The sequence below is a fragment of the Tetranychus urticae genome, chromosome 1 (genome assembly GCF_039701765.1).
Source record: "Tetranychus urticae isolate SD_2017Ah chromosome 1, NJAU_TeUrti_SD_1.0, whole genome shotgun sequence".
Classification (NCBI taxonomy): Eukaryota; Metazoa; Arthropoda; class Arachnida; order Trombidiformes; family Tetranychidae; genus Tetranychus; species Tetranychus urticae.
Window position 1 is genome coordinate 13,740,440 of NC_142958.1, and position 27,228 is coordinate 13,767,667.

At 33.3% G+C, this 27,228-nt stretch overlaps 9 protein-coding genes across 16 annotated transcripts; 2 read left to right on the plus strand and 7 right to left on the minus strand.

The window, feature by feature from the left end:
• Nucleotides 1–117: 117 nt before the first annotated feature.
• Nucleotides 118–3,313, minus strand: LOC107361159 (SET and MYND domain-containing protein DDB_G0273589). 3 transcript variants are annotated; one of them, XM_015927905.2, is made up of 5 exons: nt 3,182–3,313; nt 2,967–3,036; nt 1,771–2,223; nt 940–1,637; nt 118–860 (listed from the first exon to the last, which is right to left on the minus strand). In XM_015927905.2, exons 3-5 carry the CDS (start codon nt 2,203–2,205, stop codon nt 347–349), a joined length of 1,647 nt encoding a protein of 548 aa, XP_015783391.2. In that variant the 5' UTR covers nt 2,206–2,223; nt 2,967–3,036; nt 3,182–3,313; the 3' UTR covers nt 118–346. The 3 variants fall into 3 exon arrangements, with proteins under 3 accessions (XP_015783391.2, XP_015783392.2, XP_089123642.1); XM_015927906.3 differs by lacking the exon at nt 2,967–3,036; XM_089267516.1 differs by having other exon boundaries at nt 2,967–3,194.
• Nucleotides 3,314–3,653: 340 nt separating this feature from the next.
• LOC107361160 (protein-lysine N-methyltransferase SMYD4) lies at nt 3,654–6,021 on the minus strand. The gene is made up of 3 exons (XM_015927908.3): nt 5,478–6,021; nt 4,570–5,273; nt 3,654–4,399 (listed from the first exon to the last, which is right to left on the minus strand). Exons 1-3 carry the CDS (start codon nt 5,883–5,885, stop codon nt 3,883–3,885), a joined length of 1,629 nt encoding a protein of 542 aa, XP_015783394.2. The 5' UTR covers nt 5,886–6,021; the 3' UTR covers nt 3,654–3,882.
• Nucleotides 6,022–6,394: 373 nt separating this feature from the next.
• LOC107361358 (zinc finger protein 532) lies at nt 6,395–10,171 on the minus strand. Its single transcript, XM_015928178.3, has 4 exons — nt 9,845–10,171; nt 9,435–9,699; nt 8,631–9,250; nt 6,395–8,516 (listed from the first exon to the last, which is right to left on the minus strand). Exons 3-4 carry the CDS (start codon nt 8,923–8,925, stop codon nt 6,448–6,450), a joined length of 2,364 nt encoding a protein of 787 aa, XP_015783664.2. The 5' UTR covers nt 8,926–9,250; nt 9,435–9,699; nt 9,845–10,171; the 3' UTR covers nt 6,395–6,447.
• A 211-nt stretch (nt 10,172–10,382) lies between these two features.
• On the minus strand, nt 10,383–13,088 carry LOC107360948 (uncharacterized). Its single transcript, XM_015927671.3, has 3 exons — nt 12,851–13,088; nt 11,729–12,682; nt 10,383–11,317 (listed from the first exon to the last, which is right to left on the minus strand). Exons 2-3 carry the CDS (start codon nt 12,318–12,320, stop codon nt 10,491–10,493), a joined length of 1,419 nt encoding a protein of 472 aa, XP_015783157.2. The 5' UTR covers nt 12,321–12,682; nt 12,851–13,088; the 3' UTR covers nt 10,383–10,490.
• On the minus strand, nt 12,167–15,368 carry 128up (GTP-binding protein 128up). 5 transcript variants are annotated; one of them, XM_089267536.1, is made up of 7 exons: nt 15,093–15,368; nt 14,934–15,008; nt 14,036–14,871; nt 13,844–13,966; nt 13,678–13,773; nt 13,574–13,618; nt 12,167–12,271 (listed from the first exon to the last, which is right to left on the minus strand). In XM_089267536.1, exons 2-6 carry the CDS (start codon nt 14,970–14,972, stop codon nt 13,612–13,614), a joined length of 1,101 nt encoding a protein of 366 aa, XP_089123662.1. In that variant the 5' UTR covers nt 14,973–15,008; nt 15,093–15,368; the 3' UTR covers nt 12,167–12,271; nt 13,574–13,611. The 5 variants fall into 5 exon arrangements, with proteins under 5 accessions (XP_089123662.1, XP_015783608.1, XP_015783607.1 ...); XM_015928122.3 differs by lacking the exon at nt 12,167–12,271 and adding an exon at nt 13,232–13,396; XM_015928121.3 differs by lacking the exon at nt 12,167–12,271 and adding an exon at nt 13,232–13,422.
• A 371-nt stretch (nt 15,369–15,739) lies between these two features.
• Nucleotides 15,740–17,581, minus strand: LOC107361449 (D-ribitol-5-phosphate cytidylyltransferase). Its single transcript, XM_015928280.3, has 6 exons — nt 17,307–17,581; nt 17,202–17,216; nt 16,939–17,120; nt 16,781–16,875; nt 16,402–16,705; nt 15,740–16,322 (listed from the first exon to the last, which is right to left on the minus strand). Exons 1-6 carry the CDS (start codon nt 17,429–17,431, stop codon nt 15,892–15,894), a joined length of 1,152 nt encoding a protein of 383 aa, XP_015783766.1. The 5' UTR covers nt 17,432–17,581; the 3' UTR covers nt 15,740–15,891.
• Nucleotides 17,582–18,046: 465 nt separating this feature from the next.
• LOC107361392 (transmembrane protein 186) lies at nt 18,047–19,380 on the plus strand. Its single transcript, XM_015928216.3, has 2 exons — nt 18,047–18,362; nt 18,572–19,380. The coding sequence occupies exons 1-2, from the start codon at nt 18,300–18,302 to the stop codon at nt 19,253–19,255; spliced, it is 747 nt and encodes a 248-aa protein (XP_015783702.2). The 5' UTR covers nt 18,047–18,299; the 3' UTR covers nt 19,256–19,380.
• On the minus strand, nt 19,338–21,315 carry LOC107361391 (saccharopine dehydrogenase-like oxidoreductase). Its single transcript, XM_015928214.3, has 3 exons — nt 20,889–21,315; nt 20,088–20,712; nt 19,338–20,020 (listed from the first exon to the last, which is right to left on the minus strand). Exons 1-3 carry the CDS (start codon nt 21,214–21,216, stop codon nt 19,690–19,692), a joined length of 1,284 nt encoding a protein of 427 aa, XP_015783700.2. The 5' UTR covers nt 21,217–21,315; the 3' UTR covers nt 19,338–19,689.
• Nucleotides 21,316–21,471: 156 nt separating this feature from the next.
• Nhe1 (Na[+]/H[+] hydrogen exchanger 1) lies at nt 21,472–26,920 on the plus strand. 2 transcript variants are annotated; one of them, XM_015928189.3, is made up of 10 exons: nt 21,472–21,699; nt 22,851–23,059; nt 23,525–23,736; nt 23,803–24,128; nt 24,279–24,702; nt 24,779–24,895; nt 25,194–25,531; nt 25,602–25,691; nt 25,755–25,898; nt 26,056–26,920. In XM_015928189.3, the coding sequence occupies exons 2-10, from the start codon at nt 22,908–22,910 to the stop codon at nt 26,176–26,178; spliced, it is 1,926 nt and encodes a 641-aa protein (XP_015783675.2). In that variant the 5' UTR covers nt 21,472–21,699; nt 22,851–22,907; the 3' UTR covers nt 26,179–26,920. The 2 variants fall into 2 exon arrangements, with proteins under 2 accessions (XP_015783675.2, XP_089123677.1); XM_089267551.1 differs by having other exon boundaries at nt 21,472–21,695.
• Nucleotides 26,921–27,228: the final 308 nt, after the last annotated feature.

The following is a 27,228-nucleotide window of genomic DNA, read 5'->3' on the forward strand; positions in this document are numbered from 1 at the left end:
CATTCAAGGAATTATGCCTATGAAAATGAGTGACTAACAATCTTGCATGAATTTTACATGATGTCCAGCCAGTGAATTGTGCTTTGGATTCTCAAGATAAAATAGAAATGAGATATATTATAAATTATAGTTATTTAATCGTTTAATGCATACAAAGATGAAAAATAATGAGTATAATAATGAAGGCCATTACAGCTGTGGAATAAAGTAACACTATTGGAAGCGTTATTTTGCAAAACTATTATCATATTCAAAAGTAGTGAAAAAAATCTGTCTCAAGCTTTCGAAAAAAATACAATCCAGTTAAATTTAGCCTTTTTGGTTCTCGAAGCTAGTCAGATAAATATTATTCGTGTTTAAGGCACAATTTACAGGAACACTTGAAACCATGAGTGCTCTCTAACAAAGCTTGTCTCTGATGATAACTATGGACAACAGCATTTGGTCCATAAGAAATGGTTATTTCTTCTCCTTTCTCGATTGGAGCTCTCGAAAGAATCAAAATTTTATCACATATAAAATACTTTTCACAGTTAGGATCACAGGAGTGACTTATTAAAGAAGCTGAAGCGTAAAGCCCCATGCCAATCTCTTTCGCAGTATCTTCATCAACAGATGTGCCAGGAAGCTTTAATTGATTATAACCATGATCTGTGATGAAGAATGAATTCAAATATCCAATTCCAAACTGTTTGAGAAGCAGGCAAGATAAATCAAAAACAGCACCATCTTGAACCAGTCTCATTGAACAAGCTAAATGAGCAATAAATTTTGAAAGAAAGGCCAACTTCGGAAGCATTGCTGAATTATTATCTTTAGACATTAATGTAAAGATATCTTGATAGTTGTTGAGAAATGACCTGCAAAAATAGAAAAGAAAAATTACAAAATTGAAAAGACAAATCATCGAAACAAGCCTTAATTGCTGAAAATATTAACCTGGTAAGCTTTGGCTCTTTTCTCTTATCTTGCAAAGATTTTCGGTAAAGTGAAATTGATTCATCAAGCCCGTCGACGCTTAAACATCGAAGAGCAAAATGTCCAGCACCCAAAAAGCGAAGAAAAGATATATATTGGCATTCATATGAATGATACGATTTCCAGCTTTCCTCTTCACAGGCTGATGAACAGTAACGGACAAGGACACATTTGCGACAAGGAAAAAAGTAATTGTCCAACACATTGAAACAACGGAAGCAGTATTGAGAGTAAAGAAAAGGTGCCAACCATGTACAAAATGGTTCTTCGACAAGCAACTTGGTTCCCTTTTGGATATCATTTTGAGTAATTATTATTCGACCTTTATTTTTTTCATACGATAAGCTTAGATACGGAACAGCTCCATGAATACGCTCGCTAACTGGATTCAGGTTTACAAGTCTTCTTGCAACACTTTCAGCTTCAGTTGGAGGAGTCTTTAAATCTTGTAGCGTCAACAATTCAGAAGCAATATTTTTTTCGTAATTATTAACTTTACCCAATGCAAAGTATTTCATGGAATCGTTTAAATCTTTTTCACAGACGTTATAATGGCCAAGTTTGCGTAGCAAATGTGCTCGAGTCATCAGACAAAAAGATAATTGGGATTTACTTTGATGATCAACGCCGTCCATCGGAAACGGAGCAAATAAAAGCGCCTAAAGGATAAAAAACAAGAAAGGCTTGAATTATACGAAAAGTAAAAATTATCGCAATATGTGCGACCTCAATGATTGATTTGAGTGCAGTTGATAAACCGAGAAAGCTTTTTCGTGTTAAATGTTAAATTACTTTGTTAATGTTGTCCAGAGCTTCGGCCAATCTATCTTTTTGTGACTCTTTCAATGATCTAGAAAGATACCTTCTGGACTTATCAAGGTCTTTACGAAATTTTTCAGTCTCGATGCTCTTGAAATTCTGAGCAATTAAAATTTCAACAACTTTGGACAAAAGTTCATCTTTAAAGATTAAACCCATAATCTCATGGTAATCAAGGTCTCCGTTGAATTTTTCCAAATATTTATCTATTGGCAAAAGTTGAAATTCTTTAATGGCGTTTGTGAAGATGTGTTCCATCCAACTGGTAAAAAGATGCCACTCGACATGACAATTGACGAAGTCTTCGCCCATTCCAGAATCGGAGAACACCGCTTTCAAAGTCCTTCGCAAAGAACCAATGTCTTCTAAAAAAGTCGTCATTCTTTGATTTGAGTATCGACCAAACATTTCGAGAGCTAGAAAGACCTGTAAGAAGATACAATAAAAGTGGGTTAAGTGATTAAAATGAAATTTTCGGAGCATAAAGACAGAACGGAATAATGAAGTTAGATAGAAGAAATAATTTGGCAACAATAAAATACAACCAATGTAAGAATTATTAGAACTTAAAAGACTTAACAGTAAGAGTCAACCTTTTCTGAAATAATTTCAACCAGTTATCTGACAGGAATTGATTGAAAGTATAAAGTTCAAATGCTTTGTCTGCGTCTAAATTAAGTTGGTAAATTAATTTATTTTCAAATCATGCTCTTTCAACTTTTAATTGAGACAGAATTAGAAAGATTTAAACTCCATCCGAAGACATCTTTAAAATATCCAGTCAACAAATGATCAAATTAGCTAAGCTTTCAAACCAAAAGAAGTGTTATTATGGGTAAACGAGTGAGCGGACTTGAGAGGAAACTGACCCGTGACTACACACAGAGAAACATAAACAATGTACAATTTGGCCATTGAAGCTAGCTGGTTTTGCTGGCAAGGAAATTCAAACAGAAAAATCTGTCCTGTTCTCAGTGTCCAACAGGCATGATGTCAAATAAATTAGCTTAAGTCACTTTCTCACAAATCACATGATCAACCAATTATGATAATTTGAATAAAAGTATCGAGCCAAAAACGAAAGGAATTAAAAAATGAAGACAAAATCTAAACAAAGCAATGGTCTCTTTAGAAACTGATAATGTTCAAAGTGTTCATTGTTGACTTACATTGTAGATGTTTTTTTCACAGAATCAATCTGACCATTGAAAAGCGAGATAACCTTCAAGTCCGTCTTGACTAATAGTTAAATCAATCAAAATATAATGGAGTTTTAACAAGAAAGGTTGTGATTGAAGCACAAAAAGTGGAAGTAAAGGAAAGAAGGGAAAGTAAACAAATCAAGAAATTCAAAATAAATATTAAATCATATCATTTGACATACCCTTTGATGAGTGAGGATTATATTTAACTAAACATGTGATCAAAAAACAATTAAACCAAATTTACAAGTTAACTTTCAAATAAAAATGAGTTGAACAAGTGTTTGTTGTTATGTTGACATGTTGAAGACAAAGTACATGAAGTGAAGAAGAAAGAATAAGAAAAAAAGACTGGAAGCAAACTTCTCTAAATTTTAGCCACTAATATCTAAAGCACAATTGTGCCTTACTTTATGTTTAACCGACTCTCATTTGATTGGAGCAGTTTAAAATTTTAAAAGCTCTATTAACAAGCATTTGCCAATTTTTACTGTAAATTTTGCAATTAACAGTTTTTTTCAGACAAGGTATTAACCATATTTCAACTTCGACTAGATTTAGTTTATAGTGAATAAGAGCCAATCGTCTGCAAAAGTAAATAAACAGAGGAAATTGATTGAACTGTAGGAGGAAAAAAATGAATTGATCAAGCGATTTTTAACAAAGTTGTGATTTATTGAAAAATGAAGTTAAAAGAAAACCAGTGATTGGCTTCGTATCCTTATAAGCAAATTTGAACATGTAAAACAATTGAATGATTGGTTAAGATAACTAAAATGTTCAGTTTGACATCGTCAATGTACATCAAGTCAGAGGTCATGCAACACTTTGATTTATACTGTTGAGCAAATGTTGGGGACTGAGAAGTGAGTAATCTTTCTCACTATTGTTTCGTTTTACAAACATCACAAAGACAATCAAAGTAATAATTTTCTTTAATATCCTTTCGTCTTGCTTTATAACCTTGAACCATTGAGGGTCCATAGCTGATTGTTATCTCCGAGTCTTTGGATATTACTTTTTTAGTACTGATGACTACCTTTGATCCAATGAAAATACGATCACAATTAGCATTGCAGGAATGACTCAAAAGCGATGTGGTTGCATAGAGTCCAATGCCAATCTTTTTTGAAACGCCACTAGAATTATAAGACCAGATACCTTGTGAATCTAAACCACGATCATCATAGATAGCCAAACCGTTGAGAACGATTTGATCAATTAATTTTAAATAGATATCTGCAATAACATCAATCTGTTGTTCTTCAATTAGTCCCATAGCATGAGTTAATAAAGCCATGAAGACGGCACAAGCAGTGAAAGAGGTCAATTTGGGTGCGTCGAAAACATGTGGTGAATCCATCAGAGTGTAAACATCTCTGAATGTATTTAAGAATTTTCTGAAAAGAGAAGAAAGCAAAATGAATTAGATATGAGATTTAATAATAACAAGGTTAATCGAAATAGTGATTCAGGGTGAAGTCAAGATTAGACTAATGTAATTGACAAATTGGTCAATCTGAGATTCACTATTTCTTGGACTTAAAGGAATGACAGAATAGTTGGCTACCGTTGATGTCTAGAAGCTGGAGGTGGGTTACGATGAATTTCAATTGCTTCGTCAAATCCGGTGATCAGTAAAATTTTCAAGGCAAGATGACCCATGGCTAGATGTCGGAGAACAGGTAAGTATTTACATTCTTTGGAATGATAAGAAGTCCAGGCGGCTTCTGAACATTTAGATGAACAATATGAGATCATTTTGCATTGACGACAAGGGAACGACCTATAATCCAATGGTTTAAGGCAATAAGCACAATAAAATTCATAATGTGTAGGCTGGAGCCATGCTGCATAAGGTAATTCAGCAATTATATTTGTATTTGGTCTAAGTGGTCTAGTTGTTCTTATGCATCGTCCCTTTTCTTCAGACCAACGTAACTCTAAACTCTCAATGGCTCCATGTAGGTTACGATTCTCTGGTTTCAGGTTGATATCCCAGGACTCAAAATCCATCTCAGCAACATCTGGATCAACTGGTTGTCGTCCATCCTTTGAAGCGATTTCCACCATCAAGTTTCTTTTACTTCTCAATAATTCCTCTTTCAATCTTGGGTCAGGCATATACTCAATAGCATCTTTCATGTCTAGCCAGCTTTCAGGATATTTTTTCAGTGATTGATGAAAACGGCTCCTTTTTACAAGGCACATAGCAAGATTCGTTTGACCAGGTGTAGCTTCGTTTTCTTGAGGAAATGGTGAACAAGCGATTCCCTGCAGAATAGAAACAGAGTAGAAAAATTTAAAAGTCAGAGAGAACAATATAAGCCTACAATGAATTTTAGTTGACGTCTATCTTTTCATTTGATAGTCTTTACATCAACAAGTGATTCATTGAAAAACAATAGATCAAAGTGATAATAACATAAATAAATTTGCATTGTTAAAGGTTTCAACTACGATTGAGGTTAGACTTACTCGATTGAAGCACTCTAAAGCTTCTTTGACTTTATTTTGTTTTAAAAGTTCAGAGCCTTGTTTCATAAATTGTCTTGACTCAGTTAAATTCTTTGCGTTTTGTGATGACTCATTAGAGTTGACATAATCCATTGCTTTCTTAACCGCTTCCTCCATTTTTTGTTTCATCAATCTATTGTTTAAAAGGAGATCAACTCTGTCTTTGGTAGATGCAGCGTCTGCAATTTTTTGGATTAATTGCGCTGGATTTTCAGCCAATTCAAGCGGATTTGAAAATGAAACAACAAATCGCGTTGACCACGTTGGAAAGGTGTTCCAGTCAAGTTGAGGGCCACGATTAGGTGTATTGGACATTCGATCTTGCAGCGTGATCCGAAGTTTTTCAAAATCTTCTATGAATGAAGTCATCTTGATTGAAACAGTGAATCGCACTGAGAACAGAAGGTGAATAGATGAATAAACAGAGTGACTGAGTGAAAGACAGGGGAGAAAGGGTTTGATACGAGGAAAAGTAATGTACTAGGTTTAGGCAGAGACAGAGGCAAAAAAAGTGAATCACACATTCAACTTGCACCTCTATTTTAAGAAAATAGTCAAGAATTTAGGAGTCATATTTAATGAACTGGTGTGCGTTTGAATTTAAAAATAAATTACATTACGTTGGTATCAAAAGCGCCATCTGGTCTTTAAGTTATTGCATAAACTTTTTTTAAAAAAACGATTAGATAATACTTTAGGTAATGTTTAGCTAAACGGCTGATAATTACGCGATGGCTAATAAAAGAATATTTAATATCCTGAGCTTCAATTATCGTCTTGATCAATAAACTGATCAACTATTCTTAACAATTGAAATCAATTAATTTTTTCAATCCGGAAATGCGTAAAAATCATAATAGAAATAAAATGAAAGTGAATTTAGTGAGTGAACAAAGGAGACTGAATGATTTATTTAACTTTCAATTAATGATTAAGCTACATCATTAGTTGTCGATGTGTTTAAATTTTTACGAATAGAGTTGATGAAAGCCATTCCATGGACTTTAACGTGTGATTTAAGTGAAGTCGAATCAGAGCATATTTTTGAACAAATAGGACAGATAGAGACATTCAAAGTATCATTTTGAATTATCCCAAGGAGATCAACATTAGAAGAATCGTCTTTCTCACGGTAGAGATCTGGAAGATTTAATTTAACGTAATTTTGACAATCAGTGATACCATGTTGACTGATTAAATGACGATCCAATAAAGAATATGAGATGAAATTGGAACCACATTCGTAGCAAAGGTAAGGGGCTTTAGCTGTTCGGTGAATTATATAATGAGCTTGCAGTTGCTTTATTCCGTCCGCTTGAAATCCACAATGAGCACATTGATAAAGATACGATGATCCATTGAGCATAGGATCTCTATAGAGACCTGAAGATCCATTTTCCTCCAAAAATGTGGCATTGTTCATGTAATTGAAATGAGTATTCGTCACCGATTTATTTGCATCATTAACATCTTTGTGATCATTCTTTTTATGGCTGTTTACTTTAGGTCGCTTGGCGGGAGATGAGTCACTATTTCGACGAGATTGATCAGCTTGTTTGATCTCTTTAGCTTCATTAAGATCAAGAAGACGATGTTTTATTCGATAATGAGAATAAATGTCAGCAGCATTCGAGAAACGTAAGGAAGTACACCTATTGGAAGGACATGCCAAAGATGTTGTATGGAACTTTCTGAGATGTGCAAGCAGCGAATTTCTTCGTGTGAATTTTTTGTTTGAACAAATAAGACAAACAAATTGAGACTCTTCTTCAATATGTTTACTGATTCCATGATCAGCCATGTCATCCCAGCTTGAAGTGATCAAACCACAAATTTCACAGGCAAACTTTGTGGTCTTTAAATTTCCATCGTTTAATGGTTGATTTGAGATTAATGATGATGATGTTGATTTTATTGGGGTAGTCGAATTAATAGCACTTTCTTTTTCAGGTTCTTTGGAAAGTTTAATTTTATGACGATCGCAAAGAACCTTTATGAGACTAGCTTCTCGATCAGGCTTGGTAAGATCCAGTAGATGAGCTGCTTGTAAATGAACGACAACTTGAGAGCCAGAGTCACATTGTCTTTCTCTACATTGAGGGCAAATGTATACAAATTTATACATATCTTTCGTTTGCTTCAAGTGATTTTCTATGTGATTGTAGCACAATATTTTGGACAAAAGTTCTTTCGAACAAATATGACACTGGTAAAAATTGTCACTTCGATACCCATCTTCAGATGCATGGCTTGTTTTATGCTTCTCAAAGCTGTCGATTGACTCGAATTGTTGGCTACAAGTGCTACACCGGATCAATTGTTTAGTGTGGTTTGATGTTATGTGCTCTATAAGACCGGTGATTGTACTGAAGGTGACTTTACATTGTGAACAAATGTATAAAAGTTGTCTCAGTAAGTGTTGACACTTGATGATGCAATGTGAAATAATCTTTTTGAATGACTTTTCTGAATGAAAACCACACTCTGGACAAACGTGAGGTGTTTCCATTGTGTGAAACCGCTTGTGTGCTTTGAGAGAACATGAGTTAGGGCACCAAAAAGAACAAGTAGAACACTGGAATGGTCCATGATCATTATCTAGTAAATTAAAATGTTCTTTGCGAGAAGAGACATTGAGAAAGGTTGCATCGCATTCAAGACATCTGTTTTCTTTCTTTTCTTTTGATTCGGAAGTAAATTTGATTTTGTTGTTGCGAATTGTGTTGTTGCTGCTGCTGTTACTTTCAGAAGGTTCTGGAGAAACAATGGACGGAGGATCAACTGTTTTCTCAAGCTTAATTACCACCTTTGGACCTTTAGAGCTATTTGACTCCTTGCTTTGCTCATCCTGATAAGGAGAAACATTGTCAATGAATGTAGCTTTCTCATCGGGCATCAAGGGAGATAACTTTATCTCTTTACAAACAAGGTTTGATGAAGTTTGACTTTTAAAATAATAGAACTGGGCACATCTATTGTAAAAACGTAAGGATTTGGTACCTGAAAAATAAAAGATCGATTAGAATGAGAAATAATATTGAATTTTCCTTTACACTGACTCAGAATATTGGTATCAGTATCAATAAGGCCTGAGTTGAGGCTCTGAAAACTAACCTGATTCATTCAATATACAGGTTAACTTGACAGATCGTCGATTAACATGTTGATCAAGGGATGCTTTAAACAAAAAACAGTCGCCACATGCGTCACATGAATATCTGCTGACTTTACGTCCTTCATAATCATGGCTTGGTATGTCGTGTGAGGGTGTGTATGGTTTGGGCTGCGTAAAATCCACTTTGGGTTTAGCTGTATTATCATTTTTTGTAACGTTTTTTGTAGTCCTTTTGGACCGAAAGGAGGATGGAATGGGCAATGAATTCCGTTGGTTTAACTGAGCTTGGGCCATATTAAGAGTACACCGGAAACACTCGTATAACTTTTACAAATCAGCAGGTAGGATAATAGAACATATTTGGTACAATGAAGTAGAAGTGCACTAGTCTTCACTCAGCTTTAATAAGCATCGACATCTATGGTTATTATTTACCAAGAAGCTTCGATGGAAAGAATTTAGAATGGCAAAAAATCCTTTACTGGAAATTTTCTTTTACGCCACAATACAGGAGAAAAAAGGTTTGCTGGCTAACAAGTATGATCTTTGTCCTTTTGGTACCAGAGCCAGATGAACTTGGTGAGAGTGTCAAACCAATCAAAGGAGGTAGGGGAGAAGTCTAGAAGATAAAGAGATTATAAGTTTGAGATCAATTATAAGAACAGTGAACACTGAAAAAGATCGAGGGAACATCAAGTAAACATGACTATCAAGCAAGTGAAGATAAAAATTTGAGTGAAACCGCGTCACTTGATTCACATGCTTGTAAACACGTCTTCTTTGGCTGACCCTCTCATACTTACCAATATCAATCAATTATAGACTATTTCAGAAACTAAATGATACCAGAATATTGTGTTCAAATCAGGGTTGAACATGTACAGCGAGTTGGAGATGGATTATCAAAAACTGAGGTTTGTTTGTTTCAAAGCGACTTTTACCAAAAGAGCAAATACAAGTGGAAAAGGAAGGCACAATTCAAAGAGCGTAATCAAATTGTTCAACGATGCTTATTGTTATCGGGAAGCTTTATGTAAAGTGTAATTCATGAAGCCGAACCGTAAATTCCTAGAAAAAAATAAAAAAACATTAATTTTACTTGACAAAAGACGGTTGGTCAGCACTCATGGTCAATATTTGAACTGAAAACCATTCGCAGAACTGGTTGAGGGGTTAAGCAAGGGTTGTTTCTATGTTTTTCAAATGTACTTACAGAGAGATAGAAAAGAAAGGAAATAAGAGACCTTAAGATGTTATGATGAAATGGCAATTCCTTGAAATGATAGAGAAGATTTTTAATTAAACTTGGTTGGCTAATTATAGATGTTGGTATATACTATAGATTTAACAATTAAATTAATAGAAATTGAATCATTTAATAGTGAAACAAAAGATGTAACATTTTTAAGAATAAACAATGGTAAGACTGTTAAGTATTTTAGGCCTGTTTGGATCTACAGTGAGAGCCATCACCACATGCCAAAAAGATCTGCATCTTACTCTCCTTTAACCTCGTTAATCATTCTGATTATTTTACTTTACTGTCTGCAAAGTTGATTGGAAATTTTCTCCTCTGATTTTAAAGAAGCCTTTTTTACAATATAATTATTAAAAATTATCTTATTGTTACTCATAAAATTAGACTAGAAATGTTAGATTTGTGATCGTCTGATCTACTCTGAGTAATGCTAGCAATTGAAACTGTTCACTTTTGTATCACTTTAATCGCCAATCATTTCAATTATAGGCTATTTGAATTGGAACAAGTACAAAATTTATTGATATCATCTCAATGTTAATAAAATACAATTTTTGATGGATATGATCATCAGAGAAAAATGAAGGTGCATTGAAAAATTTCAAATTCGCATTCGTTTACCATTTTGTCGACTTTTCTGAGAAGTAATAGGATAATTAGATGCACCAAAATAGGCTCCATTGCTATTACCAGGTTGTACATTAGCATTGATTCCAGTTATGATACCTCCATTTGTATAATCTGTAAATTCATTATTAAGAGTCTCCGAAGATAAACAATTTACATCGCTCTGTTCAAATCTCAATCTGAAACCAGATTTGGATTCAAAATCATCAATGCTATTGAATGTCCGTCCTGTTCCAGAGTGAAATCTCAATACAATGGGCCCATAAGCTTTGGTAACCAAAGGAGCTGTATTTTCACGACCTTCCATATAGTTAAGAACACCTCCACAATAGCGATCAAAGGTTCGCCCATCTCCAGTTCTCGAAGCTCCTGGGATTAAAAGGTAATCAGTAGAGCATTGATTATCACCGACACCAGACATGTGCTGATTAACACCATCTGAACGAGTAATTGACCAGTCCCCTGGAGCTGAGCTGAAGGAGACTCTACAAGTATTTGACATTCTTTCAATACAGATGGCATAATCTAAATTATTGAGATATTGGCCAAAATTAAAGCTTTCAATGACTCCGGAAGAAGTGGTAAAATATTGAAGACAGCCTGGTGGTGCTGGAACGGATACTTTCAATTCGGCTCGGGGAGAAAATAATTGTCTTCGAACTCGTTGACGAGATCCATTAACCTCTTGAATACATTGGATTTGTGTCGCTCTGATATGCCATCGATAACCTCCATTACTATTGGTCATAAAGAGTAAAGAAGCAGACCGTTCTTTTTCACCTTGAGGAAGGTTGATATAAACTGTTGATTCGCCAATCCATTACAATCAAGTTTATTGTGAAGATTAACATGAAATAAAGATGAAAAACAAAAGTAGATTAGTTTTGATGAGAAAACAAGATAAATGATTGGTTAGGTGATAACATGTGATGATGTAACTATGAGATGTAAAAAATTGTCACTGTTACAAAATTTATTAATTAAATTCACCAATAAGATTTGAATGCTTTTGTGACTCAATTTTTTCATAATCGATCTAATTAAAGATGATTTTATTGCAATAAGTGTCGACCCTTCTCATTCAACTTTACTTCAATCATAAAAAAATGAGTCAAAGCAAAGCAAATCAACTGTTTAAATGACTAGAGAGGAGGATAAAGTAAATACAATGTAATGTTGAAAATAAACATCAAGAAAATGAATAACACTTACGATGTTGATTGCGATTAAGTCCACAAAGAGTTGGAATACTATTTGTTGCTAATCCAGTTGCTGATACTGAAAATTTGTCTCCCAGACATTCACCGTTTGTTGGTGGATCTAATTGTAAATCAAGAAGATCAAGACGAATCTGGCAAACATTTGTATCTTTAACTTCAATAGTTAAATCACAGTAATTAGGTTGAGTATCAATTGATGGATAAGATGGATTTTTAAAATAGACCACTTTTTGGGAAGTCGTATTATGGCAAGATCTTGAAATGATACAACAAGTTCCATAACCTTTGGCACAACTCGCAGTTCCAGTTCCACCATATGCTTTACACTCGGCCGAAGTATAACAGGTACCACTTTGATTGGAAGCATCAAAACATTCATCATTTGGAAAGGTAACAATGTGAAATATTGATGGACGAAACAGAGATGGGCGCAATAAACGAGCTCGATCGCTATTGGTGTTGTGATGATGTTCTTGCGTTAAATTTGTGGGTAAATCAATTGGCTCGGGTGAATTGTACTGACAATTGGCCAAATCTGAGAGCAATAGAGTTTTCAATAATATCACTATTAAGTAGACTAACATAATTTATTAAAGTTGAAGATGGCTTTTGATGAAGATGGTGGAAATGATAAGTTGATTTGTTGGTAGACTTTAGAATGAAGTTTCAACTGTTAACTTTCAGATCAACTTTATATTTGACTCGATTCTTTCATGTAATCACATTATTGTTTGAGTTAACTTGATCACTGCCCCGGGAAAACCTCATGTTATACCTTAAATTGTAATTGTTATTATCGGTAATATTAGTTTTATGTGGCCTTATTTTTCTCGCTTTCTTTCTGTTCCTTTGCCATCTTCATAATTTCTTCCAGTATGAATAATTCTTATTTGATTTCGAGTTTACAATCAACAATTAACATGAATGCTAAGAGAAAAATAAAAGACTGAGAAAGAGGTTACTAGCTTTTGGTGTTGTTTGCAGTTAAATATTTGTTAATTGTTAAAAGGTATTTATATGTTAGATTATTGTTTCTCAATTTTATAATAAAATTGGGTGATCAACTGAATACTACAATATAATAGCAATTTGTTTGATCTTTAGCTATTTTTACCCGTTAACAAGAAAGTGTGAATATTTATAATGTTAAACTTGAGCATAAATCATTGGGCATTGTTTGATTTGCTTTGTTTGGTCTATCCTCTTCTCGGGCTCTTGGTAACTGAATCAGCGAAAGGTGTTGTTAGTGTAATTTAATATAACCGATAGTTATCATAATTGCGGACTTTCCTCAATTTGTAAATGTATTGTTAGATGAGCTGAAATTCCTTTATAATTCCACTTTTAGATTTGACACAGAATTAATTAAACAAAATTGACTTAAGCAATTGATTTAGCAAGCTTGAGGTTGATCCGACACTTTGTAATTTGTCCGAGTGATTGATTCAGATTTAGATCAAGATCTATTCAAAAAAATGAGTAGAATCACGACAAATGAAGGAACAAGAAATATATTTCAAAAGAAAAGTTCCGATTTCGCTTTTAAAGACAGGCTTTGTTTATAACAGGTAATGTTTATAAACTGACTTTTCAGTTTAAACATGAATTGAATATAAAATTGTCGTACCAATCAAATCGTAATGATCAAAAAGTTAACCTGCTGATAAATAACAAAATAGACAGAGTCTGATTCGAATATCCAATTAATTAAAACCAACTTTTATGTTTGTAAAGAACAGATTAAGGAAATTCAACCATTGAGAGACGTCTTAATCTTTTGGTTCATCCTCAATAGAAACTGAGACATTGAATGTGTTATCAATAAATTGATATTTACCAAAAGTCCATCAAGTGCGTATTCTTCACGTGTCAGGTTTAAATTCTAATGGGAAAACAAAAATATTAGAACTGAGAATATACAAAAGATGAAAAATATATTACTTTTTAACGATTTGAACAACGTCTTCATCATTCAGGACGTGATCCTTTCCAACTTTTTGAGGAAAATGTTTCACTGATGAACCCCAAACCAGAGCACTGTACGAAAAAAGAGATTTTACGTTTTAGATCAAAATTGATGGTTGATTGATTTAATTTGGTTACTCACTATTTGAATTCTTTTATAATAGTTCGATGAAGTTTATCACAAAAGTCTTCAACTGTTTTTCTATCCTCGCCAAGAATAACAGGAGAACCATAATCCGGAAGTTGACCCTTGGGTTTCGTATAGCTGCAAATTAAGAAAAATAATTAGAGTTAAAGGTTCAAAGTATTAAAGTCCATTTTCAAAATAACTTACATTCTAACTAGCTTGAGATATTCCCAAGTTAATTCCAGCAAATCATCAAAATTCCATTTATGATGAGCAGATATAGGCACTGTGTGAGGTATTTTGTAAATGATATCTAACTCTTCAATAGATATCTGGTCAATTTTATTCAACACGTAAATACACGGTATGTAGACTCGGTTGCCTTCGATAACATCGACAAAATCATCACAAGTAACATCAGATTTTAGAACAACATCAGCATTATGAATACGATATTCGGACAAAATAGTTTTAACGGTTTCAAGGTCAAGTTCAGATTGTTGGACAAGAGTCTGAAGGGCGATGCCACCCTTTTCTTTCTTCCGGAAAGTAATGTTTGGAGGCTTTTTGTTTAATCTGATACCGAAACCTTCCAATTCCTTTTCAATCAATCTTTTGTGAACCAAAGGCTTCAGAACATCCAGAACAATATAAATTAAACTGCAAGTTCTGGCAACAGCTATAACTTGCCTACCTCGACCTTTACCGTCTTTGGCTCCTTCAATGATACCAGGTAAATCTAACATTTGAATTTTGGCTCCTTTATATCGAATAACACCAGGAACTGTAGTGAGGGTTGTGAATTCATAAGCTGCAACTTCCGAGTAGACACCAGCCAAATTGCAGATTAAAGTTGATTTACCGACTGAAGGAAAACCAACAAAACCAATTCGTGCGTCACCAGTTTTAGCGACATCGAAACCTTCTCCAGCAACACCTCCACCACCTTTTGGTGTGATTAATTCTCGTCGTAATTTTGCTAAACGAGCTTTCAAAAGACCAAGATGACCCATTGTAGCTTTGTTTCTTTGAGTCCGGGCCATCTAGAAATAAAAAAGATAAATCGTTAATAATGGCACAACAAACACTCCAAGATAATAATTACCTCAGCCTCGATGGCCGCTATTTTCTCCAGGGTAGACATTTTAAAAATTCACAATTCAAGCACCAATGCAAATGACTATTGAAAAGAAAGAGGCAGAGAAAAGACAAATCAAATCAAATTAGAGATGAAACAGTAAACAAGATTGCCAAAAATACTTACCAAAGTTAGATGACGTTGATAAAACGGTAAGAAAAAGATCTTACGAAGAAAAAATATGCAATATTAAATCCTGAATTAAGATAAAAACAAGAAATTCACATCACACGTTTAAACCCTAAACTCGGATCGCGACTACCGGTTGAGTTGTCACTTGAAAATATACCATGAGTTAAATATTGAGTCAATATTATGAGTTTCAATCGACAATCACCACCTAAATGTACCACTAAATCACCAAATTAAAGATCCTTGAATAGTGACGAATAGATTTAAGTACGGAATTATTAAATTAAAATTAACATGTGGAATTGGGTATTCATTAATCGAAGATCGATTTAAATCGAGAATCGGCTACTCTATGCTAGATCGATCAGAATTGGCGCCAGCTTCAAAATTCTTTACAGAATATTCAAGCATCAAGAATATTTTCATTTCTCATAATCTATTTCGTTAGAAATTTGGAGACCTTAATGATGGAGAAGAGAGATAAATTAAAACCCAAGAATTTCAATAAATTGTTTCCAGTTTATTCGCCGAAAAAGAGTTGATTTTTAAGAACGATTTGTTTTGTAGCGATTAATCGGGTTAATCGCTATAAAAGCAGTTTAAAAGGAGGGATTTTGAAGCACAATAATCATGAGTCCGAATTTTGAATGCATTTTCATTAATTTATTTATGAATTGCCTGAGACAGGAACAATTTATAGACAAGATAGTTGGTAAGGAGGGTAAGCTTTCCATTAAACAAAATTGAGGACAGGGAAGGTTTTGAGGAAAAAATTTATTGATAAATGAAAAAATCATAGAAAATGAACATAACCACTGAAGTGATCGTGATTCCAAAGCATAGTTCCCAAAAACCGTGTGATCTTTGATGGGTCACATTTGACTGATCCCAAAATATAGTTGTCTGTACTGGTCCTGGTATAACGGACAACATCACAATATTCACTCTCTTCCAAATCTCTATGGAAAAGGATGACATGGGCCCAATTTGAATATTTTTGACCTCGATGGACTGATTTTTCTTCATTTTTGAACGCTAACCATGTCTCGAGGAACCAGAAAAAGACTAAAGATTCGTTTGGTGCACATTGATTATAACCATTGCGATAAGTTTCAATGAAAACTTTTTTGAACCTTTTTTTCAATTCTTTTTCTACCTTTTCTATGAGAAGAAAATCATCATCCACGATAGAAGACATTGGTATCAATTTAACGGTCCTCATTTCTACCAAGAAAAAAACACAAAATTAATATTAATATTAAACCATGCTGAACCAATCAATTTAGAGAGTTAATTTAACAACCTTTTAGCATTCCTTCAACAGCGTAAAGATCCTTTTTGTAAGTCACTTTAAATAGTTGTGAAGGTGATCCTCGAACCACTTTGGTCTTTACATCGGTATATTTTCGTACTAAATCCATGCATTCAGTCCCATTATCTAAATCAACATCGGTAGCACCATCATAAGCTTTTTTAATCACATCATATCTAAAAACCTGAGGCATTTCACTCTGTTTGAAGAGATTCCTGTCAAGTATATCAGAGACAAAATTTTCTTCGTCAACTTTCAATGTCGTTGAAACCAAGTCACAAATCGGTCCAGCAGCCTGAAAATCGAAAGAATAATAGAAATACAAAAATTAGAAGAGAATAAGTAAACTCCTAATCAATTTGATTCTCACCCCATTTTCTTGTGCTATTTCAATTAGCTGTGTCAGTAAGTTTGAGTCAACCAAAGGTCTAACTCCGTCATGGATGATAACTAGTTCAGGTCTATCTATTGAAAAGAATATGACAATGAATACTAAAATGTATATTGAATTGATTAAATTTTACTAACCTGGTCTTTTGTGAAGATAATTTAAAGCTGTGTTGATTGAACGATGTCGACTATCGGAACCCAAAATAACAGTCAATGATCCTTTCTCAACCTGGTTTGAAAAATATGACAGAACTTCCTCGCGAACGAGACTCATATATCCTTCTGGGCATACAACAACAATAGTTAAACCATTTCTTAATCTGTTGAATAAATGATAGAATAGTTTAGAATGTTGTGATGTTGAAAGTTACAGGCTATTGGAGTAACCTTAAAATACTCACACTGTCGATGATAATCTGAAACAAAGAAAGAAGAAATTAAAGTTATAGCAGAAAATTTCGATACGGAGTTCAATTTTGAAATTATTGATTGTTATTGAGACTTACTTGACAAATGTACTTATTGTATAATAAAGCAATGGTAGGCCGTCGACTTTTACAAATTGTTTTGGAGGTGAAGCATCGAAACGAGATCCTGTACCAGCAGCTGGTACAATAACTCCAATATTCATTGTGATTTCAGAGTAACTAATTCAGAATTTATCAACTGGATACCTTCAGAATTGATCAATAACAATGTCACAACTGTTGCCAATACTGACAGATGAACATGATATCTATGTGAAAATTGAAACACTGGAAAGGAAAGTGCACAACACTCATTTATGAGGATTGTTATCAAGATAAAAATGCAAAATATATTTTCTTTATTGTCCGGACAGATCAAGATTTTTTCAAACTGACCAACTAATTGAACTAAATTTTAATAAACAATATAGAAGAATAATAATTACCAATACCAAGTGAGGATGGCAGAAAATCGAGTGCTCGATCGATCGATCTTTGAGAGTAAATGTTTTATGTAAACATTCAGTGTTTACATTTTTTAGATATTTTAAGATGACTTGCTGTTAGAATAAGCCGTTTAAACTATTCTCACGAATTAACTGAAGAAAGATGTTGAAAACATCGAAATTGATACACTACGGCAATTGTGAGTCCAAAACTACGTAATGTGCAGGCACTTAATGAGAATCATAGCTAAATGAATCGCTCTAAACTGAAAAAGGGACAAATATATCAATTTAACAGCGATTTTTGGAGTTGTCTACCATTCAATAGGCCTTTCTATCGAGTCTCACACAGAAATAGTAATGACAAGTTAATTAACTTTTATTCTCAATCAATAAACTATGAAGAGGTGAATGGACATTACATTCATCCCTAACAAAGTGAATCAGGCTTAAATCAGGCCCAGTTTTAACAAAGTTTGTAGTTTTTTTTGAATTCCAAGTATTACTGATATTATCTGAAAAAATCAAATCTTCTATCTGATATTTTTGATAGCATGTGAAAATCGCGATAGAAAAGTAAATAAAGATGTTTCTTCTACTTCGTGCAATTAATTACTGCCGACCACGAGTTTCTAAATCGACCATCCAAGTAAGTTTCATAAAATTTGACAAGCTTCATCAACAACACTCTTCTTGACGCGAATCTCAACAATATTTTTGTGATCTTTTGATTATGAGCCTTTGTTCAATCATCTGTCATCACCATTCACCGGTTTCTGATTCGATCTCGAAGTGTTTCATTATTAATGGTTATCGATGTTGACTCTATTATAATGTCCTATTTTTACCCTTTAACAGGTGCTATGCTCTCGCTGCAATTCAAACTCAGCTGCAAGATGGTTGATTACCAAGGGAAGGCAACAAAAGCTTGATCGAATGAAGTCTGAAATCAATAAATCATGGGAGCCAGTTTATCGAAATCCATTTATAATTCCAATCACTCTTGTCGTTAGATGTAAAATTTATCATACAATATTCACCTGTATAGTGTTCGCCACTTCGATTTACTACTACCTAGAAGGTTCAGTGCAAGGAACTCAACTTGCATATATGGGCATCGCTCTATCTATTGTTTTACTAATACTCTTTGGATATAGTATTTTGTATCAGAGAGTTATCGGCATTGCCTATCTTTCTAAAGACTCGAAGCTTGTTCGATTAGCTCATCTTGATTTCTGGGGAAAGCGAATCCACTCTGATATTTCTATTAATAACATCGTTCCTCTCTCTGATGTCAATCTCAAGCTAAATACTTTTCATCTAAAAGTAGCTCGTTATGATTCAAGGCAAGTTTATTATATGAATTTAGGTCCAAAAGCTGTTTTGAATCCAGAAAATTTCACATTGATTTTTGGTTATCAACCCCATTCAAGTTATATTGATGGAGACCATGTAGGCAAGAATGTCAAAGAAGAAAAAAAAGATACAGCGAATGAATCTGAATATCAGGTAGAGTCAAATAAAAAGACTTCCAAAACATGATTTTATATAGAAAGCAAAGACTTATCGAAAACATGTATAGTATGAATAAATGACAAAACTGAATGTTCTGGACCCTTGAATATAAAAATTAACCAAATAAAACTTTAATAAAGCAAAAAAAACAATATGAAAGTATAAACTTTGTAAATAACCAGTAACTATAAATCAAACCATAATCTGAATGATCATCCTGGATCAAACAAAATCTAAACTGAAACGAATTCCATTTAGATTCACGCAAATGCTGTGTAATGATTCAATAGGAATTAAGAGTTGATTGGACACATTAATGCACGTCAGATTAAAAAGCTTTAAATAATGGTGCAGGGTTAAGGATATATTTGGCATAGACAAAAAATATGATTGAATATTGAATTTTAGAATATTATTATTAAATTGTAACCATAATTATCTATTTAACTAAGCTTTTCAACTTAGGAAACAGATATAACTTCAAATTTTATTCCATTTTCATTTAACCGGTCAACTATTGATGTTTTGGCGAAAGCAACTCCGGGAGTAAGAACACCTCCACTTCCAGGTAGCTTGTCACGTTCTTCGAGCAATGTAACACCAGCAAATAATGCTGAAATAGCTGCTGTAGGATATCCAGGATTAGGACCTGTGATTCTGGTCACTATTTCACCATCTGGAGGTCTTGTGGGTTGTTCAAGAGGATCGGCAATTTTTTCTTTCCACCCTCGGCCTTTAAGAATTATCTCGAATGAAGAACTGAGTACTTCTTCTCTAGATGGACCACCTCGACTATGAAAAATATTGAATTAGTGAATTAGGATGATAAGCGATTATCAATTTAAGTTTTAATACTCACAGAAATAGTCCCCAAGTGAAGAAACGCGGATAGTCATGGAGAAGTTTACGACCAAATTTAAAAGGAACCAGAATCATGAAAAGAGCGACAGAGATGAGAGCTTGAAAGACAGCTTTAAGAGGCATGTAGGTATATGCTTCCATCTGAACAGGTCGTTCTTTGAAGAAATTGTAGGAATGTAGTTGAGATCGTTTTACAACTGAACGATCACTACCAAGGAAAGGTATGTATAATTTTCCATCTCCATCGCGATACAGAAATTTTCTTGCTATCGGGTAGCGTGTTTTAAATTGTCGAATGTTACCAAAAACTTCAGGAAATAGCTTACGTCGGAGAGGTCTTAATTCATGTGAATGATGGAAACCTTCAATGATGCAATCCCAAGTAGCTGAATTTGCTTTCAATCCTTTTTTAAAACTTCCTGATAGAAAAGTTTCCACAGTATCTAAAGTTCCGGGAAATTTTGATTTAGTGAATTCAACACCAACATCACAGGGTAAACTGTCAAATCCACAGGATGGAAGTATATACAGATTTCTTTCACGAGCGATATCATAGTATCTAAGTTGAATCTCTTCTAAAAACTGAGGTTCACCACAAAAATCGATATAATCAGTTTTACTTTCTGGTAAGAGAAACCAAATAGACACGACAAATTAGTGCAAATAGTTCAAAATGAGGCAGCTGTTTATCGACTGTTGATCATCGACGGTAATTTTGACATCACCTGTCATTAGAATAATTTTCAAAAATTCATCACCAACAAGGTTTTGGTCATGAGATTCTTTTAAAATAACTCACCAATACAAGCTTTAACGACTGGTTCACCGAAACTTCGATAAGGTCCAACACAGCTAACCAAAATTTTAGCTCTTTTAGCCATTTTAACCAATGATTCATAGTCACCGGTGTCTGCCTGAATAACTTCAATTGAATTGACATCATAGTCCCTTATTCCAGAATAACCAAGAGACGTCAAAAGAGAAGCTCGAAGTTTTGTTTCATTTCGCCCAGCGACTGCCCAAGTAAATTTTGGACCGTATTTATACAAATAACGAAAAATCTCTTCTACAACGTAAATTCCTGTATAACCAGAAGAACCGAAGACAACTAAGCTAAATCGTTCCATACTCTTCGAATGACACACAGTTTTTCAGAGAAAGAACAATGTAGATTTTATGGGGATAAACAGAATTGATAAAATACTTTTATCATTTTATTTTATTGAATAAACATAACGTTAATTTGAAATCAGCTGATTGTGTTAACAGAATTTTGAAGTCAGTCTAATGCCATCTATCGTCAGTTTTGCCTACAAAAAGTATCTGATAAATTATCAATGATAAATCTGAGAGTTGACTATCGAGTCCTTTCAATAGTGAGTTTGCAATGAGCTCGAAGTGTGGTTAGAATCGGAATATGATTAAATTTCATTCGTTGTTCAGCTTATTCAGGAACAATTGCAATTATATTTATACTGTTCAATGTCACGGACATTTATCCATCCATCATTCAATGGCTTAAAATTTGGAATAACTGTTAATGTTTTATCAATTTGTCTCTCTTGAAAAGCTCAATGGATTACAAGTGAACATGATTATTTGATGAGTAAGTATGTGTTAAATTATAATTTTTATCTATTCTGTCCCATTATCACATGTCAACATTAACATTTATTCCGTTTAAACATGAATAATTTGATTTTCTTCTCAAAATCGATTTGTCAATCTTGTGCAGACTTGTGCGTTTACTTGAGAAACGTAGTAACGTTAAACCTGATATTGATTTATTTTCTGCTCTAAATTGATGTTTACAAATATTTGTCTGAACAAGACAGAGAATAGATTTGGTTATATTAGGCTTGGCCTCCAAATGATAATCGAATTGAGAACATAGAATCTATGTCTATTTCAATAATCTGCTTCTGTATTCTAATCGTGAAAGTGCTCTAAGTCTTGGCATCATAAACAGATAATTGAAATTCAACCCATTTCCTTTATCGATATTGGTGGAAATGAATAACTCAAGGATTTTCCATGACGTTGTTCTTTATATTGTTATTAGTTAGTTGACTGAATCTATTAAATGTCCTATAATAGAACGGTATATGCCTGACGATTTACTTGAATTGTCCACCATTGTTCAAGTTCAGGTGCGATTCCTCTTTAAACGTCAAGTATAAACCACACTTTATCTGGTCCAGTGTGAATTGTTTCATTGAAACAATTGTTTTTTCTAAATTTCATTTCACTGTTCAACTTTAGTGATTTTACAAATAAATGAGTCAAATGAAACTCATGGAGCCTGAATTAAGCTATCTTTTTATTTCATGAGCATAGAGAGACAAAACTAAACAAACAAACATTCGGCTAATTTGTCAACTTGAACGTGTTATGCATCAAGAGAAGAGAAGTCTAACATTGAATAAAAAATTCTAGTTCCATGCCTCAGTCTCTATCAACTGATTGAAATGACTTTATATACCAAGATTTATCTAAATGTCAAATCTCAATTCTCGATTATTAGACTTATGTAACCAATCTTTTCTTAATCACAATGACAAATCAATGCCATTTTCATTCTATCTATTCATTGGCTATACATCTAACCAAATCGTGATCAGTTTATTCATATCCTTGACAGTCTACAAAACAAATAACCAACAAATTTGAACCAATTACACTCAATTTACCTCATTTTATCGTCATAAATCCAACATATGTTTAAGATTGATAACTAATCGTGTCTTTTTTTTATCTACAGACAAAAATTGGAAAGGTGCCAAAAAAATTACGCCAGCCATCGCAATTATAATCAAAGATGTTGCCCTCATCGCCTCTATGTTTCTTAATCATCTCCGTTATTATCATAAATTCAATTTTTCCGGTGTTGATATTTGCCTCAACCCTTAATCCAAATGTTACTGTTAACTTTACATCAAGTACAATCAACTCTACACTCCATCCTGTTAGGTAAATACATTTCAATAATTAATATCTTAAACAGTTTTCTTTACTGCTGATATTTTTAGTCTTCAACATTCAATTTTGATGTTTCTTTTGTTCATTTACGATTGAGGTTCAGGGTTTCGCTTTATTTTCTGCCTGTAAAACAGCTAACATTTTCAACAACAATATTCGTCTAAATGATCTTAAATTGATCGTCATAATAGCCAACTAACCGCATCGTTAATCGAAAGAAGGTTAGAAAAGAGGATAAAAAAGTTAACGATTCAACTAAAATTGTATTTCTTATTTGAAACAAATTGTAACATTGAAGGAAACCATTCAATAATATTATTACCATTTATTTTTCTTTCTACAATTAACACTTTTTTGCCCCAATTCGCTTACAGTGTAATGATTATCTGTTTTTATCATTATTTTATCTAATTGTTGCTTTAATTATCTCTTTATTTCTTAAACTTCTACCAACAGTACCTTAGTTTCAAATAATGGAAGTCTCAATGAATCGACAATTACAACAACACCTATTCCGCCAGTTACAAATGTCACTGAACCATCGACAAATGCCAGCCTCACTACAGGAACTTCAACAATCTCGGTTAACCAGAGGTTACCACAAAAAGGTTCAGCAGAGGAAGAACATCATTCATCTATGGCTATTTTTTTCGTACTCTCTGTGATTGGTAATTAATCTTTATTGGTTTAGTTTTTTGATTTGATTATTAACGTTTTTTTCTCATTTCTTTCAGTTCTCTGTATTTTTGTGATACACTTTATACTTCAAACCAAGTTTCACTATATTCCAGAAAGTTTGGCTGTGGTTTTACTTGGAGCTTTAATTGGTTTAGTAACAAAAATGATCTCAAATCAACATTTAGGTGATTGGCAAAGAGAAGAAATGTTCAATCCAACCACTTTTTTCCTTCTTCTTTTACCTCCGATAATGTATGAATCTGGTTACAATTTGCACAAAGGTAATTTCTTTCAAAATATTGGCTCAATTCTTGTATTTGCCATTGTTGGAACCACAATATCTGCACTAGTCATTGGTGGAGGAATTTATATTCTTGGATTGGTTAGTAAGATTATTAAATTACGTTTTTATATTTGCTGAACGTGACTTCTAATCCTATTTACTTAATAACATTATTTCTTATTTTCATTTTACCTTCTATTTTACCCTAATGGTAATGTCATTTCTCTCTATATTTTATTTGTCAAACAGATGAATGCTGTCTTTTGCTTATCCTTCAGTGAAAGCTTCGCCTTTGGCTCCTTAATCTCGGCTGTTGATCCTGTTGCTACTCTGGCAATATTTCATGCTCTCGATATTGATCCAGTTTTAAACATGTTAGTATTTGGAGAAAGTATTCTCAATGATGCTGTATCAATCGTTTTGGCAACGACAGCTTTAGAAGCTGGACAATCTACCGGTGTTGTTTTATCTACAGCAGGCGCAGTTTTTCAAGGAGTTGGTCGCTTTTTCATCGTCTTCTTTGGCAGTGCAGCTATTGGAGCGACCTTTGCCTTTATTGCAGCCCTTATATTCAAATATGTTGATCTTCGTAAAAATCCTTCCTTGGAATTTGGAATGATGCTTGCATTTATTTACGCTCCTTATGGACTTGCTGAAGGAGTTCATCTTTCTGGTTGGTTTTCATTTTCATCAAATAATCAATATAATTAGTCTAACTAATTTTCGTTTTTTTTATTTTGTTTTTGCAGGTATAATGGCCATTCTTTTCAATGGAATTGTGATGTCTCACTATGCTCATTACAATTTATCTCCTGTAACACAAATAACAATGCAACAAACTCTAAGGACACTTGCATTCATTTCAGGTATAAACGATGAATTGATTTTATGCTAAAAAATGGTAAAAGAAGTTGAATTTGCATTCACTCTCAGCTTCTCTCAACCATAAAATGTATCGCTTTCATAACCTTAAAAGGTTGTTGTTTCAACGAAAAATGTCATAACCTCTATCAGTTTATGATTAAGATTTTTCACTTCAATTACTGTTAATATGATAATAATTGAAGTGTTTGAAAGCTAATAACACTAATTCAACTAATTTTACAACACTTTTTCATTAACTTTTCATTGATCAATCTTTTTTTCTTTTTCTTTTTTTCACAGAAACATGTGTCTTCGCCTATTTAGGCTTAGCTTTGTTTAGCTTTCCGTTGCTTCTGAAACCATCCTTCATCATATCGAGCGTGATACTTTGTTTGCTTGGTCGAGCAGCCAATATTTATCCGTTGTCATATTTCTGTAATTACTTCAGAGAACACAAGATTTCTAAAAGAATGATGTTTGTCATGTGGTTCAGCGGACTTCGAGGTGCAGTTGCTTACGCAGTTGCTCTTCACTTGGAGATTGAAAATGAAAAGAAGAGAGTTATAGTAACAACAACATTGATAATCGTTTTATTCACAATAATTTTTCTTGGAGGTTTAACAATGCCGTTAATGAAGGTTAGATTTATTCGACTGATTTACTTGTTAATTATTTTCTAACAAATTTTCTTTTTCTGTCAAATTTTAGTTTTTGAAAGCTGATAAACGATCCATAAGTCGAAGAGGAAGAAAGAGCAGCAGCTCAAGAAAGATAACTTTAAGCAAAACTAGAGAAATGGTGAGTTTACATTTGATTTTGTCCAGTTTCATTGAAATAACAATATTACTTTTACTTTTTCAGGGCCAAACAATTGAAGCCGATCATCTAGCTGATTTAACTGAAGATGAAATCGAGAGTAATTTTCTAAGAAATAATTTAAGTGGTTTTGTAAAATTGGATGTTAAATATCTCATACCTTTTTTCACTCGACGATTCACTGAACAGGTTAGATCAATAATAATTGATGCTTGTAGTTTAAATCAAGTTGAACTTGTTTATTATTCTCTATAATCGCAGTTCTTTCTTGATTTATCTGCTTGTTGTTGAATTCACATTAACCTTTTGCTTTTAATTTTCCCTTATTTTTTCATCATAATTGTAGGAAGTAAAAGATTGTCGTTCACAGATGAGTGATTTAACAAATCGATGGTATCAAGCTGTCAGAAGGCCATCTGATAGTGAAGAGGAACATGATGAAATAAATGCCAACCATTTAATTAATTAGATTGTAAAATGACTTCTCTACAAGCATCAAAGACAAAAACTAGATAAAAACGATAAAAGCTTTTTGTACAAAATATATTTGTATAAAAGTTGCCATTTACGAACGATCCAATTTCAATAACTGGTCATTGATTGGACCCAGCTCATTCAAGTATCTCATTGTTTAACACTTTTGCATTTAGAAACTGAATCTGATTTATTATTACAAACCAAGAGAAATCACAAGAAACTTTCTATTCATAAAACTGGGGAAGTTGAATAAAATCAACCGAACTTGAATCGATCTCATTACTCAATGCAATATCACATATTAAGGATTAATTCCCAATCAGGGAAATAATTGAGATGATTCTTACAAGCACAAAAGTAAAAAATTTCCTACTCGGTTTTGGTTGAGATTCACATTTACATAATTACAATACAAAACCTCTACATAATTAGCTTGGAACAAATTGAAACATTGAGCTTCATTATTGGACAGATCATGAACCATGGAATCAATAATTTTAAAATAATTCTTGCTATGATGATCAAGCTAAAAGTCAAATTGAACTGTGATGACAGGAATTGAATGATTCCTAGTTTGTTCCATATTCACCTTTTCATTCCTCGTCCAAATTATATTATTTCTGTTTTTGTTTTTTTTCAATGTTAAATTTATAAAACCTTGTCTTCATTTAAAAATCAAAAGTTTTATCTCTAATTTGATTCAAATGATCAATAAAATTTATTCACAAAACGTTTTTCACACTCATTCTCATTTGCTTGAAAATTCAAATTCAGCTTGGATCCATGATTAATACCAAATACAGTAAGTATTAGTGTAAGTATAAAGGTCAACACATTACCTAAATTGTCCATATCCAAGATTTTCCTCTTTAAATATTCGACGGACAATTTCAGAAATTCAATTGTGATTCCAACCATCTTTTGGCAAGACAGTGGTTCGGCCTAAATATACACACCAGTAAAAATTAGCTTAAAGTTTCTTTGAAATAGCTTTTAAGGAAAGATAAAAGTTGCCCGAATTTTTAGTAATGACAAAAAAGTC

Excerpts from the sequence above, each read along its gene's own strand:
- LOC107361391 (XM_015928214.3), bottom strand. The coding sequence starts at position 21,216 with ATGGAACGATTTAGCTTAGTTGTCTTCGGTTCTTCTGGTTATACAGGA. Across the intron at positions 20,713-20,888 it reads AGTCGTTAAAGCTTGTATTG|AAAGTAAAACTGATTATATC; the intron begins GTGAGTTATTTT and ends TTCTCTTACCAG. Across the intron at positions 20,021-20,087 it reads TTCACTTGGGGACTATTTCT|TCGAGGTGGTCCATCTAGAG; the intron begins GTGAGTATTAAA and ends TATTTTTCATAG.
- 128up (XM_089267536.1), bottom strand. The coding sequence starts at position 14,972 with ATGTCTACCCTGGAGAAAATAGCGGCCATCGAGGCTGAG. Across the intron at positions 14,872-14,933 it reads TAGCGGCCATCGAGGCTGAG|ATGGCCCGGACTCAAAGAAA; the intron begins GTAATTATTATC and ends TTTTATTTCTAG. Across the intron at positions 13,967-14,035 it reads TATCTCAAGCTAGTTAGAAT|CTATACGAAACCCAAGGGTC; the intron begins GTAAGTTATTTT and ends CTTAATTTGCAG.
- LOC107361392 (XM_015928216.3), top strand. The coding sequence starts at position 18,300 with ATGTTTCTTCTACTTCGTGCAATTAATTACTGCCGACCACGAGTTTCT. Across the intron at positions 18,363-18,571 it reads TTTCTAAATCGACCATCCAA|GTGCTATGCTCTCGCTGCAA; the intron begins GTAAGTTTCATA and ends ACCCTTTAACAG.
- LOC107361159 (XM_015927906.3), bottom strand. The coding sequence starts at position 2,205 with ATGTTTGGTCGATACTCAAATCAAAGAATGACGACTTTTTTAGAAGAC. Across the intron at positions 1,638-1,770 it reads CTCTGGACAACATTAACAAA|GCGCTTTTATTTGCTCCGTT; the intron begins GTAATTTAACAT and ends TTTATCCTTTAG. Across the intron at positions 861-939 it reads AAAGAGCCAAAGCTTACCAG|GTCATTTCTCAACAACTATC; the intron begins GTTAATATTTTC and ends CTATTTTTGCAG.
- LOC107360948 (XM_015927671.3), bottom strand. The coding sequence starts at position 12,320 with ATGTTAGTCTACTTAATAGTGATATTATTGAAAACTCTATTGCTCTCA. Across the intron at positions 11,318-11,728 it reads ACTTAATCGCAATCAACATC|TTTATATCAACCTTCCTCAA; the intron begins GTAAGTGTTATT and ends GCGAATCAACAG.
- LOC107361449 (XM_015928280.3), bottom strand. The coding sequence starts at position 17,431 with ATGAATATTGGAGTTATTGTACCAGCTGCTGGTACAGGATCTCGTTTC. Across the intron at positions 16,876-16,938 it reads TTATCTTCACAAAAGACCAG|ATAGACCTGAACTAGTTATC; the intron begins GTTAGTAAAATT and ends TCTTTTCAATAG. Across the intron at positions 16,323-16,401 it reads TGTTGAAGGAATGCTAAAAG|AAATGAGGACCGTTAAATTG; the intron begins GTTGTTAAATTA and ends TTTTCTTGGTAG.
- Nhe1 (XM_015928189.3), top strand. The coding sequence starts at position 22,908 with ATGTTGCCCTCATCGCCTCTATGTTTCTTAATCATCTCCGTTATTATC. Across the intron at positions 23,060-23,524 it reads TCTACACTCCATCCTGTTAG|TACCTTAGTTTCAAATAATG; the intron begins GTAAATACATTT and ends TTCTACCAACAG. Across the intron at positions 25,532-25,601 it reads TAACAATGCCGTTAATGAAG|TTTTTGAAAGCTGATAAACG; the intron begins GTTAGATTTATT and ends GTCAAATTTTAG.
- LOC107361160 (XM_015927908.3), bottom strand. The coding sequence starts at position 5,885 with ATGACTTCATTCATAGAAGATTTTGAAAAACTTCGGATCACGCTGCAA. Across the intron at positions 5,274-5,477 it reads CTTTAGAGTGCTTCAATCGA|GGAATCGCTTGTTCACCATT; the intron begins GTAAGTCTAACC and ends TCTATTCTGCAG. Across the intron at positions 4,400-4,569 it reads CCAGCTTCTAGACATCAACG|AAAATTCTTAAATACATTCA; the intron begins GTAGCCAACTAT and ends TTCTCTTTTCAG.
- LOC107361358 (XM_015928178.3), bottom strand. The coding sequence starts at position 8,925 with ATGGCCCAAGCTCAGTTAAACCAACGGAATTCATTGCCCATTCCATCC. Across the intron at positions 8,517-8,630 it reads CTGTATATTGAATGAATCAG|GTACCAAATCCTTACGTTTT; the intron begins GTTAGTTTTCAG and ends TTTATTTTTCAG.